The sequence below is a fragment of the Sminthopsis crassicaudata genome, chromosome 5 (genome assembly GCF_048593235.1).
Source record: "Sminthopsis crassicaudata isolate SCR6 chromosome 5, ASM4859323v1, whole genome shotgun sequence".
Lineage (NCBI taxonomy): Eukaryota > Metazoa > Chordata > Mammalia > Dasyuromorphia > Dasyuridae > Sminthopsis > Sminthopsis crassicaudata.
The window spans coordinates 297,077,357-297,093,594 of record NC_133621.1 but is presented as its reverse complement, the minus strand read 5'-3'; the positions used below and the strand labels follow the sequence as shown (position 1 = coordinate 297,093,594).

Genomic DNA, 16,238 nt, shown 5'->3' with positions numbered 1-16,238 from the left:
GTTTAATAATATCATTTCACTAAGCATGTATCTTCACCTAAGGAAAGTATGTTTGGGTAATCTGAGAAAGGAATTTAATTGGAGTTATTAGTGACCTAACCACCTGCAAAATGATTTCAAATCTTAGGTTTGTGACTTGTCTTTCAGCTTTGACCATGACCCCATCTAAAGTCCTTGTTGAGAGAGATGCTCTCAGTAAAGTAAAGATACAGAAATGTGGATTGTACCTTGTATAAACAGATTGTACATTTATGCATGTTTTTATGTCCTAAAAATGAGAGGATTTTTTTTTTTTGAATCAGGTCAGCTTTGTTTTTAAATGAATGAAATGATTTTAAATGCTGGTTTACGGAAAATGAGTTTTCTGAAGAAAATGAGTGCCACATGACAGATTTTTATGCATATCAACACTAATTACTTCCCCTACCCCAACTCCCTGTTAAGAAAGGCCAGTGAACAAAACCTGAAGTAACTCCCAAACCAGCAGGAGTTAAAGGATATTATCATTAGAAAGGGGTAATCTGAAACAATATTGGGTGGGAAGGTTGCCACCCAAGCCTCTTCTCAGCCAGGATTATATGTTCAGAAGTAATAACTTTTCCCCATTTTAATTGAAACCCTGAGGGTAGTTGGGAGCAATTCATAGATGGGATTGAAGAGGTGGATAGAATGTTATTTGTTTTATGTTGCCTGTAGAAGGTCAATGGAATTGAATTTTACTGATTATTTCTTTTTCTCAGTTAAATGTTTTCAAGTCTCTTAAGAAAACTTCACTGAGGTTATTTTTGTTCTTCTCATCTTTGTCTTTGGGCATTTTTAAGGTTGATTAAAATTAAAATTTAAAATGTGCTTGGAAAACCTAATGCTGTACTATCAGGAGTACAGGTAAAGAAAATCCAGTTTGATAGAGATTTTTTTTTTTTAAGGTTACATAAGAGACTTAAAGCTAGATCTGAGAATGGACTCTCGATTTTCTGTTAGTTGTAGATGCCAGACTTGATTTATATTCAGTGAGTGAAATTTTATGGATGTCGATAAACTTGTTTATATAAAACAATCAAAATAGTTACTTTTCTCTCTATGTAATTTAGTTTGATTACCATGTTTTTTTATTTTATTTTTTATTTTGTGATTACAACTTTTTTTTTTTTTTGACAGTACATATGCATGGGTAATTTTTTACATTATCCCTTGCACTCACTTCTGTTCCCAATTTTCCCTTCCTTCCCTCCACCCCCTCCTCTAGATGGCAGATAGTCCCATACATGTTAAATGTGTTATAGTATATCCGAATTGTTGTTGTTGTTGTTGTTGTTGTTGTTGTTGTTGTTGTTGTTGTTGCAAATTAGATTGGATTGGATTCGGAAGATAAAAATAACCTGGGAAGAAAAACAAAAATGCAAACAGTTTACACTCATTTCCTGGTGTTCCTTCTCTGGGTGTAGTTGATTCTGGCCATCATTGATCAATTGGAACTGAATTAGATCTTCTCTTTGTCGAAGATATCCACTTCCTTGATTACCATTTTTTGCTGCTATTACATTACTTTTAGGCAGAAATAAAGATACTACAAAGCAACCTAAAGCTTAAAGTTTGAGGACTGTAGGGTCGGAGTGGACATGAAAAACCAGGTCCCTGGTTCCTTTGGGAGCTGTGGCCATTTGTTGAATGAAGGATGAATGAGAGGGAAGCTGCTTTGAGATCCCGATAAATGGTCAGCTCTGGGGAACCAGACCTAACAAGGACCTTGCAGTTCAATCATGGGAACTACCCAAGGTCACCGAGGTCATGAGGCAGGGTGACTCTTGGGCCAGTCCTCTGCAGGAATTCGTAGAAGGAAAGATTCCTGTCCATGCCAATTATCTACTATTGCCTGTGAGTTGCTCAGTCTTTGATGACAAAATGTCCTTGCATTCATGTGAAATAGAGAAGCTCTGCCAGAACACCTAGATCACTTGCTGTGGACATTTCCTATGTGGGACAGAAGCCCTTCCAGGTTACGAGTCTTGTGTCAATTGAGCTGCAAATTCATAAAACCATAAATCTGGAACTGGAAGGGACCTTACGGAGGTCATCAGGTCCTTTGTTTTACAGATGAGGAGACTGAGGAGTAGGGGATTCAAAGTGTGGGTCAGTGTCTCTCAGCCCATCATTTTGCCAGTATCGGATTCACCTAGTCATGTATCTGGTGTACAAGCAGGGGCCACAGGCTCCTGGACAAAAGAGAGGAATGTTTGGCTTCTTTTCCCCAGGGCTCTCAAGAGTTTTGACCATCATTTTTGTGCAGTCGGAGTTATTCTGTGATAAACCCCGGTTAATGAATCTTGGGAATTTGTTTAAAACTCCTCGGTTTGGGCCGTTCTGGAGAATAAGAGTATGATAGGACTAGTGGGGCTTTGAAAAGAGAGAAACTTCAGTGATAGCAGATATGTGCCAGAAGCTATAGAGAGTTATTGCTGATCTCTCTACCAAAACTTTACCCTTGTATAAAGTGAAGATAATATTTATCTCCTTCACAGGGTGGGATAATGAGAATTAATTTTCTTGTAAAATGCTTTGAAGATTAAAGTCACTCCATAATATGATGTTAGCAGTGGCAAATTATGAGGATTGTAATGGGAGAACTGTAGGTCATTAAGGGCTCCAGTTTTATTCTCTCAGAATCACCTCTACTCTCATCTCTACTTTATTGCTTGAGTGGCATGGGGAGGAGAAAGAATAGGATTAAATCTAGCATTAGTATGGAGGTACAGTGTTCTTTGCTATTTACTCTGGCTCTTTATGATTATTTTCCACTGAAATTTTTGGAAGCACAAGATACATATTTGCAGAAAGGCTGTAATAGGATAGAAGCCTCCTCCCTCCCCCAAGATCCCAGGGAGTTCATTCCCCTTCTGTGAAGCTTTTTGTTTGGGGGGGTATCAGTTTAATGAGCATCAAGTTAGTGTTGAAAGCCAATGATGCTGTTTAGAGAGTCCTGCTCCAAATCCATTGTCCTAGTGCTCTCGGTGGGATGCCATGGGTTGAGAGAGAAGGATAATTAGGACTGAGAGAGAAGAGGATAATTAGTGTCTTGTCTGAAAGAAATTAATGCTCATGATTGGGAGAAAACCAAGTGATATATACTCAGGGTCTCGATGCATTATTTCCCATAACTCCTCAATTTAGAAGGAGAACAAGAAGATTTGCTAATATTTTAAAAGTCTTTGACCTTCTCTACCATCTAGAGACAGAAAGAAAATGTCTTAAAAACTATGCAGAAATCACAAAGACTTGAGCCTTAAGCAAAACACAGCTTTGCCTTTTTTGGAGAGTAGTTTGATGAAGAGACGCACGACTGTGAAAAGGGGAGTTTGGGTAAGTGGGTTCTACCAGACTCAAAACCCCGACCTGAAGACAGTCAGCCGAGTGAGCAAGAGCAAAAGGTTCGAGTGGGGATGATGGAAGAAAAAGTATTTTGAAATTCTTCATCATTCCTACATCTAGGCAGCTCTGTCCATTTTATATATAAAAAGAAATTGTCCAGAACTCATATGTTGAGAAATGAGCTCTGTAGAGCTTTGCATTGGGGATTAGGAAAAGCTTCTCTTTTAGGGTTTTACAAGTCTAGAATTGGAAGGGACTTTAGAGATTCAGTTCCACCTCCTCATTTTTGTAGTGAGAGAAGTGGTGGCTGAGGAAAAAGTGACATCCTCAAAGGCACACAGCTGGCTATGGATGAGCACTATCTGTCCTGTGATAGTGATAGTATTTCAGTAATACTCTCAAGTGTCTGCTATTAAGGGATATTTACTCTCAACATTCCTGTCATTTATTCTACAACTTAATTTTAGAAGAAAGACTCTGATTTCTTTTTGAGTTTTGAAGTAATCTAATATAAAACTTCAGTTAAGTCACCATCTTGAAATTTTTAAAGCTAGATGTGTTTTCCTTTCTTGAACTCTGTTCCTAAAAGGCATGAGGTCCTCATGGCAATTTTTTGTTGAGTTTTGTTTTCCCTTTTTGCTCCAAAATTCTTACCATATTTCAGTCTCTCATATTACTTGAATACCAGATTTGAATTAGGAGCTAAAAGTCTTGAGTTCAAGTCTCAGCTCTTCCATGTATTCCCTGTATGACCTTAAATAAGTAATTTGATCCCTTTGGGTCTCTCTTTTCTCATCTGTAAAATGGATGAATTGGACTTGATGATCTCTAAGAACCTGAAGTTATACTCTACGGAAAGGGGGAAAAAAATCCCTAAATGCCGGAGAATTGAATTGAAGAGAGGAGTGAGATGAACATGAATGAGCATGTAGACAAGTAGACATTAATGGGAAGAGAGGAAGACAACAAACTTTTCCTGATTGGATTTCATCCAAAAATAAAATAACCCATCTGATAAAGGCGGGGCTGTCTTATGCTATGATTGCTATGGTAACCGTACTTGCTCTTTGCCTTCTTTGCCTGCTTTGTGTTTGTGGTTGTCCTCCACAGCCACACCTTCCCTTCTTGGGGATTCTTCTTCATTTAGGATAGAGTGACTGCCCAGCAGAAAGAACCTGCTTGCTTGTGTCCTCCTGCTGGATTCCTGTACACTCTTTTGGTTTTTAACCCGGCGTATTCTAGCATTCATTAGGATAAGTTGCAGAGTGAAACTGATAGGCACCTAAGAACATTCTCCATTCAGTATTTGTGAACTGCAAGGACAGAATGCTGGCATTAACTAAGAAGTAAAGTCAACTCCCACTATCATCTGTCCCTCTGCCTGAAGAGGGGAGCCATGGGCAGCTCCGAACAGCTTAGTCTCATCACTCACTGGCTGCACTGCTACGCTCTGGGTCTTCTCTGCCAGACTCCTCCACACCGCCCCTTTTTCTGCTTCTCCTCATAGATCATCTTCCCTCACTTAGATTGGAAGTTCCTAGGGGGCAGGGATTATCGTTCTTTCTCTACTTTTCCCCTCCCATATTTGTATCTTCAGTGCTTAACAGGGTACCTGGCACATAGTAGGTCCTTAATAAATATTTATTAGCAGATTCGTGTCCTTTTGGCTTCCTTTGAAAAAAGCCACTATAAAGTGTGCTCAGAAAAAATTAGGGAAATGTGTTCTCATACTTCATTTCAATTCAGTAATGCTTCTCCAGCTTGACATCACTGAAATATTTGGGGAGAAAGGGTTTCTTTAGAGGGTGTAATTATTTGGCCTTCAGGCATTTATTAATCTTAACTTGGTTCCAAGTCTTTCTAGTACAACATTGGCAAAAACATATGTGAAACCTAAAAATGTTCTGTTCTACTAGAGTAATAGAATTTTGTAGTATTTTGATTGGTCTAATTTATCAGAGCATGTTTGAGGGCTCTGGAGCTCACTGTAGAACTTAGCAAATCAGGACTTTGCTCTTTTATACCATTTTAAATCACTTTTCCCTTCTCTCTCTTTCTCTTCTAGGGTAACCAGGAGCCAACAGCCACTCCTGACGCCATGGTTCAGCCATTTACCACCATCCCGTTTCCACCACCTCCACAAAATGGAATTCCCACAGAGTATGGGGTGCCACACACTCAGGACTACGCAGGCCAGACCAGTGAGCATAACCTGACGCTTTACGGAGGTACACAAACGCATGGAGAGCAGAGTACTAACACAGCCAGCACGCAGAATGGAGCTCTGACGGTATGTGACTTAGAAGGCAGAGAATGAATGGCGTGGGGTGAATCATCGTGTGCAGTTCACTTCATTGCTATCACATGTAACCCTGGAACCTTACACATTTCTCATTCTTCTGGACATATGCATGAATAGCTGGTTAGATTGTCTTCACAAAGCACCCCAGGTCATTTACCTTCTTCCTATATTTGTTCCAGACTTATGTTTCAGGAAAATACCAAAGTATTCTTTACGTAGCTCTAAGGAAATAAACATACTGTTTCCACAGTGAATATGACCCTGGACATGGCTGACATCTCATTTCTAGAAGCTTTGAGTTTTACAAAGTGCTTTTCTCAAAACTTTGTGCTAGTTATGCAAGCTCCAGATGAGGAAACTGAGGCACAGAGCAACTTAAGTGACTTGGTTCTAAATCAGCCAGTTGGTAAAAGAGAACTGGAATGTGAACTCATGTCCATCCTCCCATTTCTGCCCATTTAACGAGCCACTTCTGATTAGGACTTTAGTCTTAGAAATAAACAGAATTTAGAGTCATAGGAGTTCAATTTGGGGGTCGTCATAACCTATTTTTCTTACAAAAACTATTGATAGTATCTGCATTTATAACTTTAAACAGAAAGTATAAGTAATCCTGGATGGATCGAGCATTTCTGAATGTTGTTTGACTCAAGTAAGGTTAGTAGTAGCAAGCTATGTATCATTATACTTTTAAAAAAGTATATGACAGTCTGTTCTTATACTTAAAAGTTTGTTCTTCTGTAGTATAGTACAAGAGATGAAGACATCTTATGTAGCTGCCATAGACTTAATTCTCATTGAAAACCTTCTCCGTAGCATGGATTGCCCACTAACAGATTATCCCAGTGAAAGCTTTTATCCACCTCTTAAGCTACTTGTTAAGATTTAGACTCCTAATAAAGAACCTACAGTGGAAGCTTTTGTTGCATGGGGATGAATTTGATCAGCTCATACTTTCAATTTTCTTTTTACTTGATGTTGGACATAATAGGAATTTTTTTTAACATAAAAATGCTTAATATTGGGCCTTTTTCCTTTGGCTAATAATATTTCAACTTACAAAGGAGATGAATCTCTGACCTCCCTCCAGACTTTTCTCATCCTCTGTTTTCCATACATCTTCAAAGAAGATTGATTTATTAAGAGTCTCCTACATGCCAGGCACTATGTTAGGAAAACTGGAGTGACAAAAACCATCTCCTTCCCACCCCCCAAAAAACAATCCCTACCCTCAAAGAGGCACATCCTCCCCGTCTAGCATGTTTGGCTTTCTAAACGTTAACAAATCTGGAAGCCATATCTTTTTATAAAGAAGACAAATCTGTTGGTAAATTTTTATTGTAACTCTAGAATCATCAGAATATCTTTAGGAGTTGGGGTCCAAAACTGCCCAGTGGTCATTAACCACAAGCTAATCCTTATTTCCATTTCAGCAGAAAAAAATGATAAGAATCTAAAATAAATTCTGAGGCTCTCTTAGATTGTTCATCCCTTCATGAATTTACCCACAGCTTTTCCCCCCCATTTCTTTATTTCTTTCCTATGCTTTTCTTATTCATAGTATTGCATTGTGGCTAAGATATCAACCCATTATGTATGTTTCTGATAATAGTGAATAATATAAGCTCTGACCCTTGACAGACACCTCTGCCAAGCCTTCTGATCATCACCTATATTAGGAGACATCTCCTTGAGCTCTGTCAAAAAGCTCTGCTAAGTCAAGCATTTGCAGCTCTTTAAAGAAGCCACTTGAATAAGAATAGGAATGTATGTACTTGGACCCTGGGGTTTTGATGGTTATGGGAATAACTCAGGAGAAAATGGGAGCCCATGTGATGAGACCTTAGAAAGGTTGCATAGCTGCTCTAATTTGAAAGTTGGGTGTTATTGGGAACCCACAGAAACTGTGAAAGGGAGTCATTGAGACGCTTGAGGTGAAGACTTTTTTTCATCAGAGAGAGACTAAAGTGATGGACTTGGAATCAAGAAAGCCTGGGATCGGCTCCGCCTCTGACGTCCATCAGCTTTCTGACATTGGACAAGTCACTTAAGGAGAGGAATCTCAGTTCCTTTATCTGTGAAATAATGCCTTAAGTCCCTACCTTATGTAGAAGGTTGTTGTGAGGATCTTGTAAGCTCACGTACATAAAGTGCTTTTAAATACATAAAAGTATTTTCTTCATATTAGCTATTATGATATTAGACTCCCCATCAACATGTTGTCTGTCTGGGAATTGAAATCAGAGTTAGGAGACTTGCGTTTTGTTTATCAAATTACTGATTCGAGTAAACCAGTTAAGTTTTCAGTCTCTCATATTATAGATACAAAATGCAGATAAATAATTCTTGTGATCAATAATGTCTAAAATCATTCAAAGAATATTAAACTTCCTTATCTGTCTCCAAATAAGAGGAGAGCAGAGACTTTTCATTTCTCCTTTAGACAAATTATACTTAAGTAAATATAAGATAATATTAATAGTAAATAATAATGAAATAAAATACTTATATTTTATAGAAAGAGTTTATACCTTGTTAGACAAGACTTTAAAAAACATAGCAGCAGATAATGCTTCCTCTTTGGACTCTGTCTGCTTTGTGAAATCTGGAGAGACTGCATTCATGTTATGGAATTTGCCTAGGATTGGAAAGCAGTTTGAGCATTCCAAGTGTTAGCTGGATGGATTTGAGATTTCAGATCCATTTTATTTGTTGTTCTGGTAGAATATTGGCTCCTTGACGACAGGGACAGGATTTTTTTTCTCTGTTTTTCTAGCAGTTTTTATAGAACAAGCGCTTAATAGTTCAATTCAATGACATTTTAAAGCACTTGTGTGTGTACTGTGCTTATATCGGGGACTTTAAGACAAAGAAACAAGCAAATCCTATCTTCAAGAAGCTTTTGTCAGGAGGGAAAGAAGGGATTGAATGTGTGCAAGAAGAAAAAAACTGAAGGAAATCTGAGGAGGTACAGATCATTAAACACCAGGAACACAGCAGCAGAGTTTCACAACAAGATAATACCGAAGCCACCATTTGGAAAGATAGTACAGATTCTGAGAAGCAGCCATGAGGACGAGAGCTTCCATGGGGAAATGGCCAGGCTTATGTCAGGCAATGGAAGCGAGACGTGAAAGCCCTAGGTGTTATAATAACAGTCATTTCCAGGTAGGGAAAAATAAATACTCATTGAATGTGAATCAGTTAACATTGAGGCATAAACACAGTACTCCTTTAGAAGTTTTTTCTGCTCCTTTTGGCCGTCCTTCCCTGTTCCGCAGTGTGGCAGGGTAGGAAGTACATTTCCTCATGATGTAGGTAGTATGAGGGGCTTCCAGGGGCTCTAGACTGGGTCAGCTGTGACAGCCCTTTCATCCTTAGCACTTCCCCTGAACAGAATCTTAAGGCTTTTAAGTCATTAAAACTATCCCAACCTCATAAAATGGGCAGTGGGCGGTGTGCTATAGCAGATGGCATTTCAGCTTGCCCACATTGCACTGAGAAGATTCTTGGGGTTCAAAAAGCTGTTTTGTGGATCTTTGGGGGCTGCAGAGTGCCTCGCGGCAAAGGTAGAGAATGCTCTAAAAGCCACTGTCCCATGTGCATTCTTTATTCCAACACTGGCTGGTCCTCCATGGGCATGTGCCAGGCAATCCTTCCTGTTCCTGTGCATCTTTGTTGCCATTCCTTCACATCCCTTTGAGCGGTCGGTTGCCTTTACTTCCTTCATGTTCCTTCACCAAATCGGGCAAGCCACCTCTCAGGATGGTTGGGATCAGGGTAACTGAGACACCTTGTACGTGAAGTGTTTTAGGAAATCCACAGAGCTCTGCTAATGCAGTATTTTTGGTCAGTCCTGTCACTGCTGACACTGCCGAGCCACAGCTGTGTCCTCAATGAAAGTCCCTGCATGAGGTTGGGTGGTTCTTTTCTCTCACATCTGCCTTTTCCTGCAGCATAAAGTCCTGCCTGCTCGATTCATTTTCCATGAGGGGAAGGCCAGAATCGAGTGGTTCATTCTAAGCAGCACTGCAGGAGTTTATTTTGGCACCCCAGGAGGAAGCTCTTCCTGCGCAGACAGCGAGCTGCGGAAGAACCCTTCCTTGCTTGGTGGCTGGTTCTGAGACCCTATAGGGGGTTTGTGCATCCCCGAGCACCAGGCCTTCAGGTGGTACAGATCAAGCATTGGGTGAAAGGCTTCCTCGGGACCTTCTCTTTTCCCAGAAATCAGCTTTCATTGGTATACTATTTTAGAGGTTATAAAGCAGGTCATGTTCCTAGTACAGTCATTTGGTGAGGTACCGTAGCCTCCCTCTTCCCCCTACTCCCAGAGGTGATGTCATCCCACCTATGTTCATAGAGCTAAGAGGTGCAAGGGGCAAAAATTAGACCAGGGTTCCCCCCTGTTGCCCCCTGCTGCCCCAAATCATGTCAGATGCTTGTGATGATGCAGCTTCATGGGGAGGTTTCTGAGATGCCAGGGATGCTCACTAATACACGTCCGCGTGCACATATTCACATTAACCCATTACTTCCGGAAATTGCGCATGAGTTCTCTACCTCCCAGGGAACCCCCCTTAGGGATCCACAGCCAAGCTTTGTAAGCTCTTTGGCCATCCCAGTGTTGAGAGTCTCCGCAGAGAAGAGACCCCAGAAACAAGAGTGACAAAGCTTACACCGGGCGGGGGGAGAGGAGCAGGCTCTTTGCTGCTTCTACCTCAGCTTCTTGGGCCTGGGTCCAGGTCTCCCTTTGAACCCTCTCCTCCTAGAGCTCTAGGCTCAGTTAGGAATCCTGCCTCAGACTCTTCTCTTTCAGGTGACCCTGATAACTTACCTCACCTTCCTTGGCCTCAGTTTCCTCATCTGTAAGATAATATTAATAAGAGCACTTACTTTACAGAGTTGTGGTGGGTTTCTAATGAGAAAACACAGGCCAAGCTGCAAAGTGCCATAGAAGTGCTAGCCATTCTTGCTCTTGTTCTTCTCCCAGAAGTAGAAGTGACCAAGGCCATGTCCTTTGTACTCTGATACAAATATTCTGTCTTAAAAAGTGACATGTGTGTACTTTGGGCACCCCCTCTGGATCAGGAGTTTTGAGTCTGGAATATAGGAACCTTTTTTTTTTTTTTTTTTTTTTTTAAATAATTGGTTTCCTTTGTAATCCTATGTGTTTCAAGTGTGTAAATGTATTCTTCTGACAAGAGGTCTGTAAGATTCACTAGGTTGCTAAAGGCACCCAGGACACAAAAAATTAATCCCTAATCTTTGTACCAGTTCTCCCTACCCTTAGCTGCAACTAATCTTATTTTCTATCCTTGGGTACACTCGATTATACCAAACCCCCTCAGCAATATGTGCTGGGCCATCCTTACCACCATTCTCTGTGCCCTACAAGCTCCTGATCTCACCTATCCTCTCATTCTCAGCAAATTACTCAGCAGAGCCTTTCCTTGTGTGTGTGTGTGTGTGTGTGTGTGTGTGTGTGTGTGTGTGTGTGTGTGTGTGTGTGTGTGTGTGAGAGAGAGAGAGAGAGAGAGAGAGAGAGAGAGAGAGAGAGAGGGAGAGAGAGAGAGAGAGGGAGGAGAGAGAGAGAGAGAGAGAGAGAGAGAGAGAGAGGGAGGAGAGAGAGAGAGAGAGAGAGAGAGAGAGAGAGAGAGAGAGAGAGAGAGAGAAGAGGAAGTATCTTTTTTTTTTTTTTGTTTTAATTTTTTACAAAACCTAATTCCTTCACATCACATTAGTCTTTCTCTTTCTCCAAAACCTTAAGTGCTTTCCTTCCTTCTTGAATAACCAGTCCTTTCACTAACTTCATTCCTTCTGTATATGAACATGTTCAGTTTTCCAGCTTTTGAGGGAGGTAGAGACGGGGAAGTCTTAAGGAGAGAAGGATTCAAAAAGCCTTTGGCTTGGTTCAGAGGAGCATAAGAAGATAACCTAACTGAAGTGGGGACCAAATGAAGTGCAATCATTTGAATGTCTAATGAACGCAGTGAGCACATCTGTATTGTTTTCTTATGAGGGGTGGTGGAGGAACCAGTGGATATAATGAGTAGAAAGGGAAATATAGTCAATTCTTCCATTGATTCTTGGACTAAGGTGCCCACCAACTACAAGCTTAATCTTCCATTTTAGAATTTTTTTCTAGGATGGACATGTACAGCAATTTGATATGACAGTAGCTGAGAAATGTCATGGAAGCCTCATTTCAGGCAAGACGAAATAATCTTCCTAGAAGAGGTTAAGGTCCCAGGAGTAGAATTCAAGGTTCCACTGGGGGGAAGGCAAAGAACACCACAGCTAGAGGGCTGGCAATGTGGCACCGAAGTGGCCAGGTGATATTGTGGAGGCCTAGTTCTAAGCAAGAGGAGGAGATCAAACCGTTATATAGTGCCTCCTATGTGCTGGTAGAGTGCTAAGTACTTTTTACAAAGAGCTCATTTGATCAACACATCAATTCATCAAGGAAAAGATGTTGTTATCCCCAATTTACAGGAATTAATTGAATTAATATATCTTCAGTGCCTTGCTGAAAGTTACACAAGTAGTAGGTGTCTAGGGTCAAATTTGAACTCAGGTTTTCCTGATTTCAGACCCAATTTTACCAGCTGCAATATGAGTTAAAAGCTCATCTTGAACCCGGTGGAAACTTGCCATGATTATTAACAATTCTTAATCATGGATTCTTAAGGCTGCCCTCTGTGACTCAGCAATCATACTTGCAGATCCTTTTAGGAGCCTGGGATGTACTTTTTTTTCTGGCCAGATGACTTAAGCTCATTTAGAGCATTAGAGTCTTCAAGTGATCTCCTTCAAGGCTTTTTAACCATGTGGGAAAACCATTCTCTTTCAATTTTTTTGTTAAAAAGGAAGCAATAGCAACTGAGTTGTATTACTTTGTCTCTGCTGGATGCATTAATGTTGGATGGTCTGTTCCCCCCGCCCCCGGTTTTGTTTCTCTTCCCATCCTGTGGGTGTCAAGAAAATAGATCCGTGTGAATTATTTTATTCCCCTTATTGAAATCCTTTCCTATTCTTCACACATGGTGCAACTACAAGGTCACCTACTTCTTGAGCAAGGAGAGATGGAGCAATCTCCCTCCACACTCTCCTAGGGACACTTCTTTTATGGATTTATTCCATTGTGCTTGGTATTATATTTATTTTTGTACAGATCATCTCCCTTGGTGTGGTGTAAGTTCTTCGAGGCAAAATACTGTCTTAATCATCTTTGCAGCTCCCTTAGGGTTTTGCATGACTCATTGTATATAAGCATTTAATAAATAATTATCTTTTGAATAAATGCTGTTACCATGGAATCATAGGATCCAAGTTGGAGGGCACATCAGAGGTCATCTAATCCAACCCACACCTAAGCAGACACCGCTTCTCCAGCAGCCTTCATGAAGCAGTTATTTAGCCCACGCCTTCACGATCCTCATACAGTTCTTTCTCTTTGGAATGGTTCTTTTCATTAGGAAGTTTTCCTTTTTATATGTGAAGATGAAACCTCTCTCGGCAACTTCCATGCATTATTTCCAGTAGGTTTTGGCCAGGCAAGGCGAGTCTGATCTGTTTTCATGAAAGCCCTTTAGGTATTTGAAAAGAGATTCCTCCCTAATCCCCCTCAAGTCCTTCCATCAGTGCTCCTATGAGGAGCTACCAGTCAGGACCCATCACTGCTTTGGACATTCTTCAGCTTGTTAATGGTCTTCCTGAAACAGTGCCCTGAACTGAATACGGTACCCTAGAGGCGTCTTTGGGGGGTAGCAGAGAAAGTGTCCTAGGGTGAAATCAGCCTGCACCTAGAGGCTAGAACTAGGCAGCAGAAGGCAGCAGAGAGCCATCGAAGCTTCCTGAGCAGAGGGTCACTGGGCATAAAGGACAGATCAAGAGCACGGCTTTAGGCCAGGACACCAGGGGGGCATCCGGAAGGATGTCGTAATAGGCAAACAAGGTAAGCAGGGACAGCCACTCATGATGAAACATCCTCTCCACCTGCTGATGGGTGATGACCTCAGGGTAGATGGAGACATACATATATACGTATCTATGTCTATGAATGACATGGTAAATGTGGGAATTTTCCTTAATTATGTATGTTTATAACAGTGCTGTGTTTTTGTCTTAATTTCTCAAAATAGGAGATGGAGGGAGACAGGAGTTTTGGGGTTTTTTTGTGGGGGGGAGGTGGAAGATTCTAATTTTAAAAAATGGAACCAGGTCTTTGTTACTTCCTTTGCCTTAAAGAGTAAAATTAGTCTTAGAGGAGGTAAACCATTTATCATTCTCTGTGATTTTAGCAGAGCCAAGAACTACTGCAGATATCTGTATTGTTGAAGGGCCACCAACCGCCCACCTACACGCGGTCTCTGTAATATCCTACCTCTGAGCCAATTTCTAGAACTTGGCACCAGTCTTTGTTCGGGTTTGGTAGTCTACAATATTCTTCCACCAGAACATTGCTTCTGTTCTCCACCCTCTCCCATGCTTCCTGCCTTCTATTTCTGGTTTTCCTGCTGGGAATATAGCTCCTTAATTTTCAGTGCTGTTTGACTACTCCGTTTACCTACTCTGTTGCCTTAAATTGTCACATGCTTCCATTGCCCATGTTTTAGTAACAAATTTACGTGCCACTAAATATGTTATGCCTTTGTAGTCAATCTTATTAAACTGTTAAAAAAAAAACTGTAAAATGTAAATTTTCTTTACATACTTTTCAGTACACTTTTGTTTATGAAGGTAGGATGTATGTGCATTATTCCTATTTCTCTCTGGATATTATTTCTGACTAATTAGTGAGTCTTCACTGAAGTCCTTCTTGTGTTTTGTACTATCTTACCTAGCAGAACTGAGAATTCTGAGGCTCCATCTCATACCCTTCAGATTAATGAAGACAACCAAAAAACAGAATGATAGTTGTTGGAGGTCAGTGGAAAAACAGACACAGGTCAATGTAGCGTTGGTGGAGATGTAAACTGGTATAGCTGTTCTTGAAAACTGTTTAGGGTCACACCTTCAAAGTCACTAAGTCATCCCCTTTGATTGCACCATACCACTGAAATCTGCATCCCAGAGAGGAAAAGGACAAGCCAGTAGAAAAGCAGTTATATTAGCTCTTTTTGAACAACAAATTAGGAACTAAGAGGATACTGGGGAATAGCTAGCAAAGTAGGATATTATTGAGCCATCAGAAATGACAAAACAGAAGGCTCTAGAGAATATTGGGAAAATTGATTTGATTTGACATTGGGTGAAATAGTCAGGAGCACAATTTATATAATAACTGTAATTCAAAGAAAAATAATTTTGAAAAGATTTGAGAACTCCAATCAATTATTAACAAGCTATGATACCAGAGGACTGATGGTGAAGCATGCTACTTTTCTTGAGACGCACAAGGAATAGATTATTAATAGATTTTAAGTTCTAGACTAAGACACAGCCAGTGTGGGAATTTCTTTTGCTTAATGCCTATTTGCTTCAAGGATTTCATTTTTCTTTTCTTTTTTCTAGTAGGAATGAGTGGGAAGTGTGAGGTGAATAAGAATAGGGAAAGAAAGGAAAAAAAGAATAAGGCATAAAGGCATCTTTTTTTTTTTTTTTTGAAAAAAATGTAGAAAACAGAAGCACAGAGAAGCTGGATAGCTTCGAAAATGTCAAATTGAACTTAAAAAATTGTACATGATAGAAATCTGCAGTTTCATGAACAGTCTTCTTTTTCTGTTCAAGTAAATATTTGAGGTCTTTTAAATTAATAATTTAGTTTTGTAGTTGATTCTTCCTCTCTCGTCAGCCATGTACAGCTTAAAGCTCTCTTGATCAGCTCCTCAAGTTGGTTTTTTTGTTTTGTTTTGTTTTTATGCTGAGGCAATTGGGGTTAAGTGACTTGCCCAGAGTCACATAGTTAGGAAGTGTTAAGTGTCTGAGGTCACATTTGAACTCAGATCCTCCTGACTTCAGGGGTGATGCTCTGTCTATTGTGCCACCTAGCTGCCCCTCCTCAAGTATTTTTTATAGGCCCCTATTTGATGTCATAAATGCTTGACAAAGAGCCTGTAACACATGCACATGTCCAAGTTAAATTGCTTTCTTAAATGATAACCTTTTAAACCAGTTCTTCATTTCCCTTTTAAAGGCCCTTGCCTTTAATTAGCAGTTAGAATAGGGGACATTTATCCCTCAGATTATCAGTTTTCTAATACTTCATAATCTCTAGCAGTATTTTCTAGGTTCCTTTTTACAGCATTGTTTGTGCTGTCATGTCTTCAGAAGTGGTCCTCGGGTGTGGCAAATCTTAGGAGGGTCCCTACCCTGCCCCAGAAGCATCTTTGGGAAAGTTACATGCCTCCTGTTTAGGTAAAGAGGTCTTTCTTCCTCGCCTCCTCTGGGCCACATTTTTACTTTCTAATTTCTTTGTAACATTAGGCATAGATTCATTTGGAATTATTTTTTCTTTGTTTTCTTCATTAAGGCATGTATTCTTTCAAGATTTATTCTCTCTGGTAAACAAAAGGATGAAAAAAAATGTTGTTCTGTTCCTTTTATCTTATCTTCAAATTATAAATCAGCC

At 40.2% G+C, this 16,238-nt stretch overlaps 1 protein-coding gene across 35 annotated transcripts in view; it reads left to right on the top strand.

Moving 5' to 3' along the window:
• Nucleotides 1–16,238, top strand: part of RBFOX2 (RNA binding fox-1 homolog 2) — a 287,058-nt gene that overhangs the window by 210,554 nt on the left and 60,266 nt on the right. For all 35 annotated transcript variants that reach the window (XR_012482832.1, XM_074271555.1, XM_074271548.1 and 32 more), the window contains one exon: nt 5,432–5,656. Coding sequence is in view for 34 of the 35 variants with exons in the window: in XM_074271555.1 (XP_074127656.1) it covers nt 5,432–5,656 (225 nt within the window). In the remaining variant the exon portion in view is untranslated. The remainder of the gene's footprint in view (nt 1–5,431; nt 5,657–16,238) is intronic.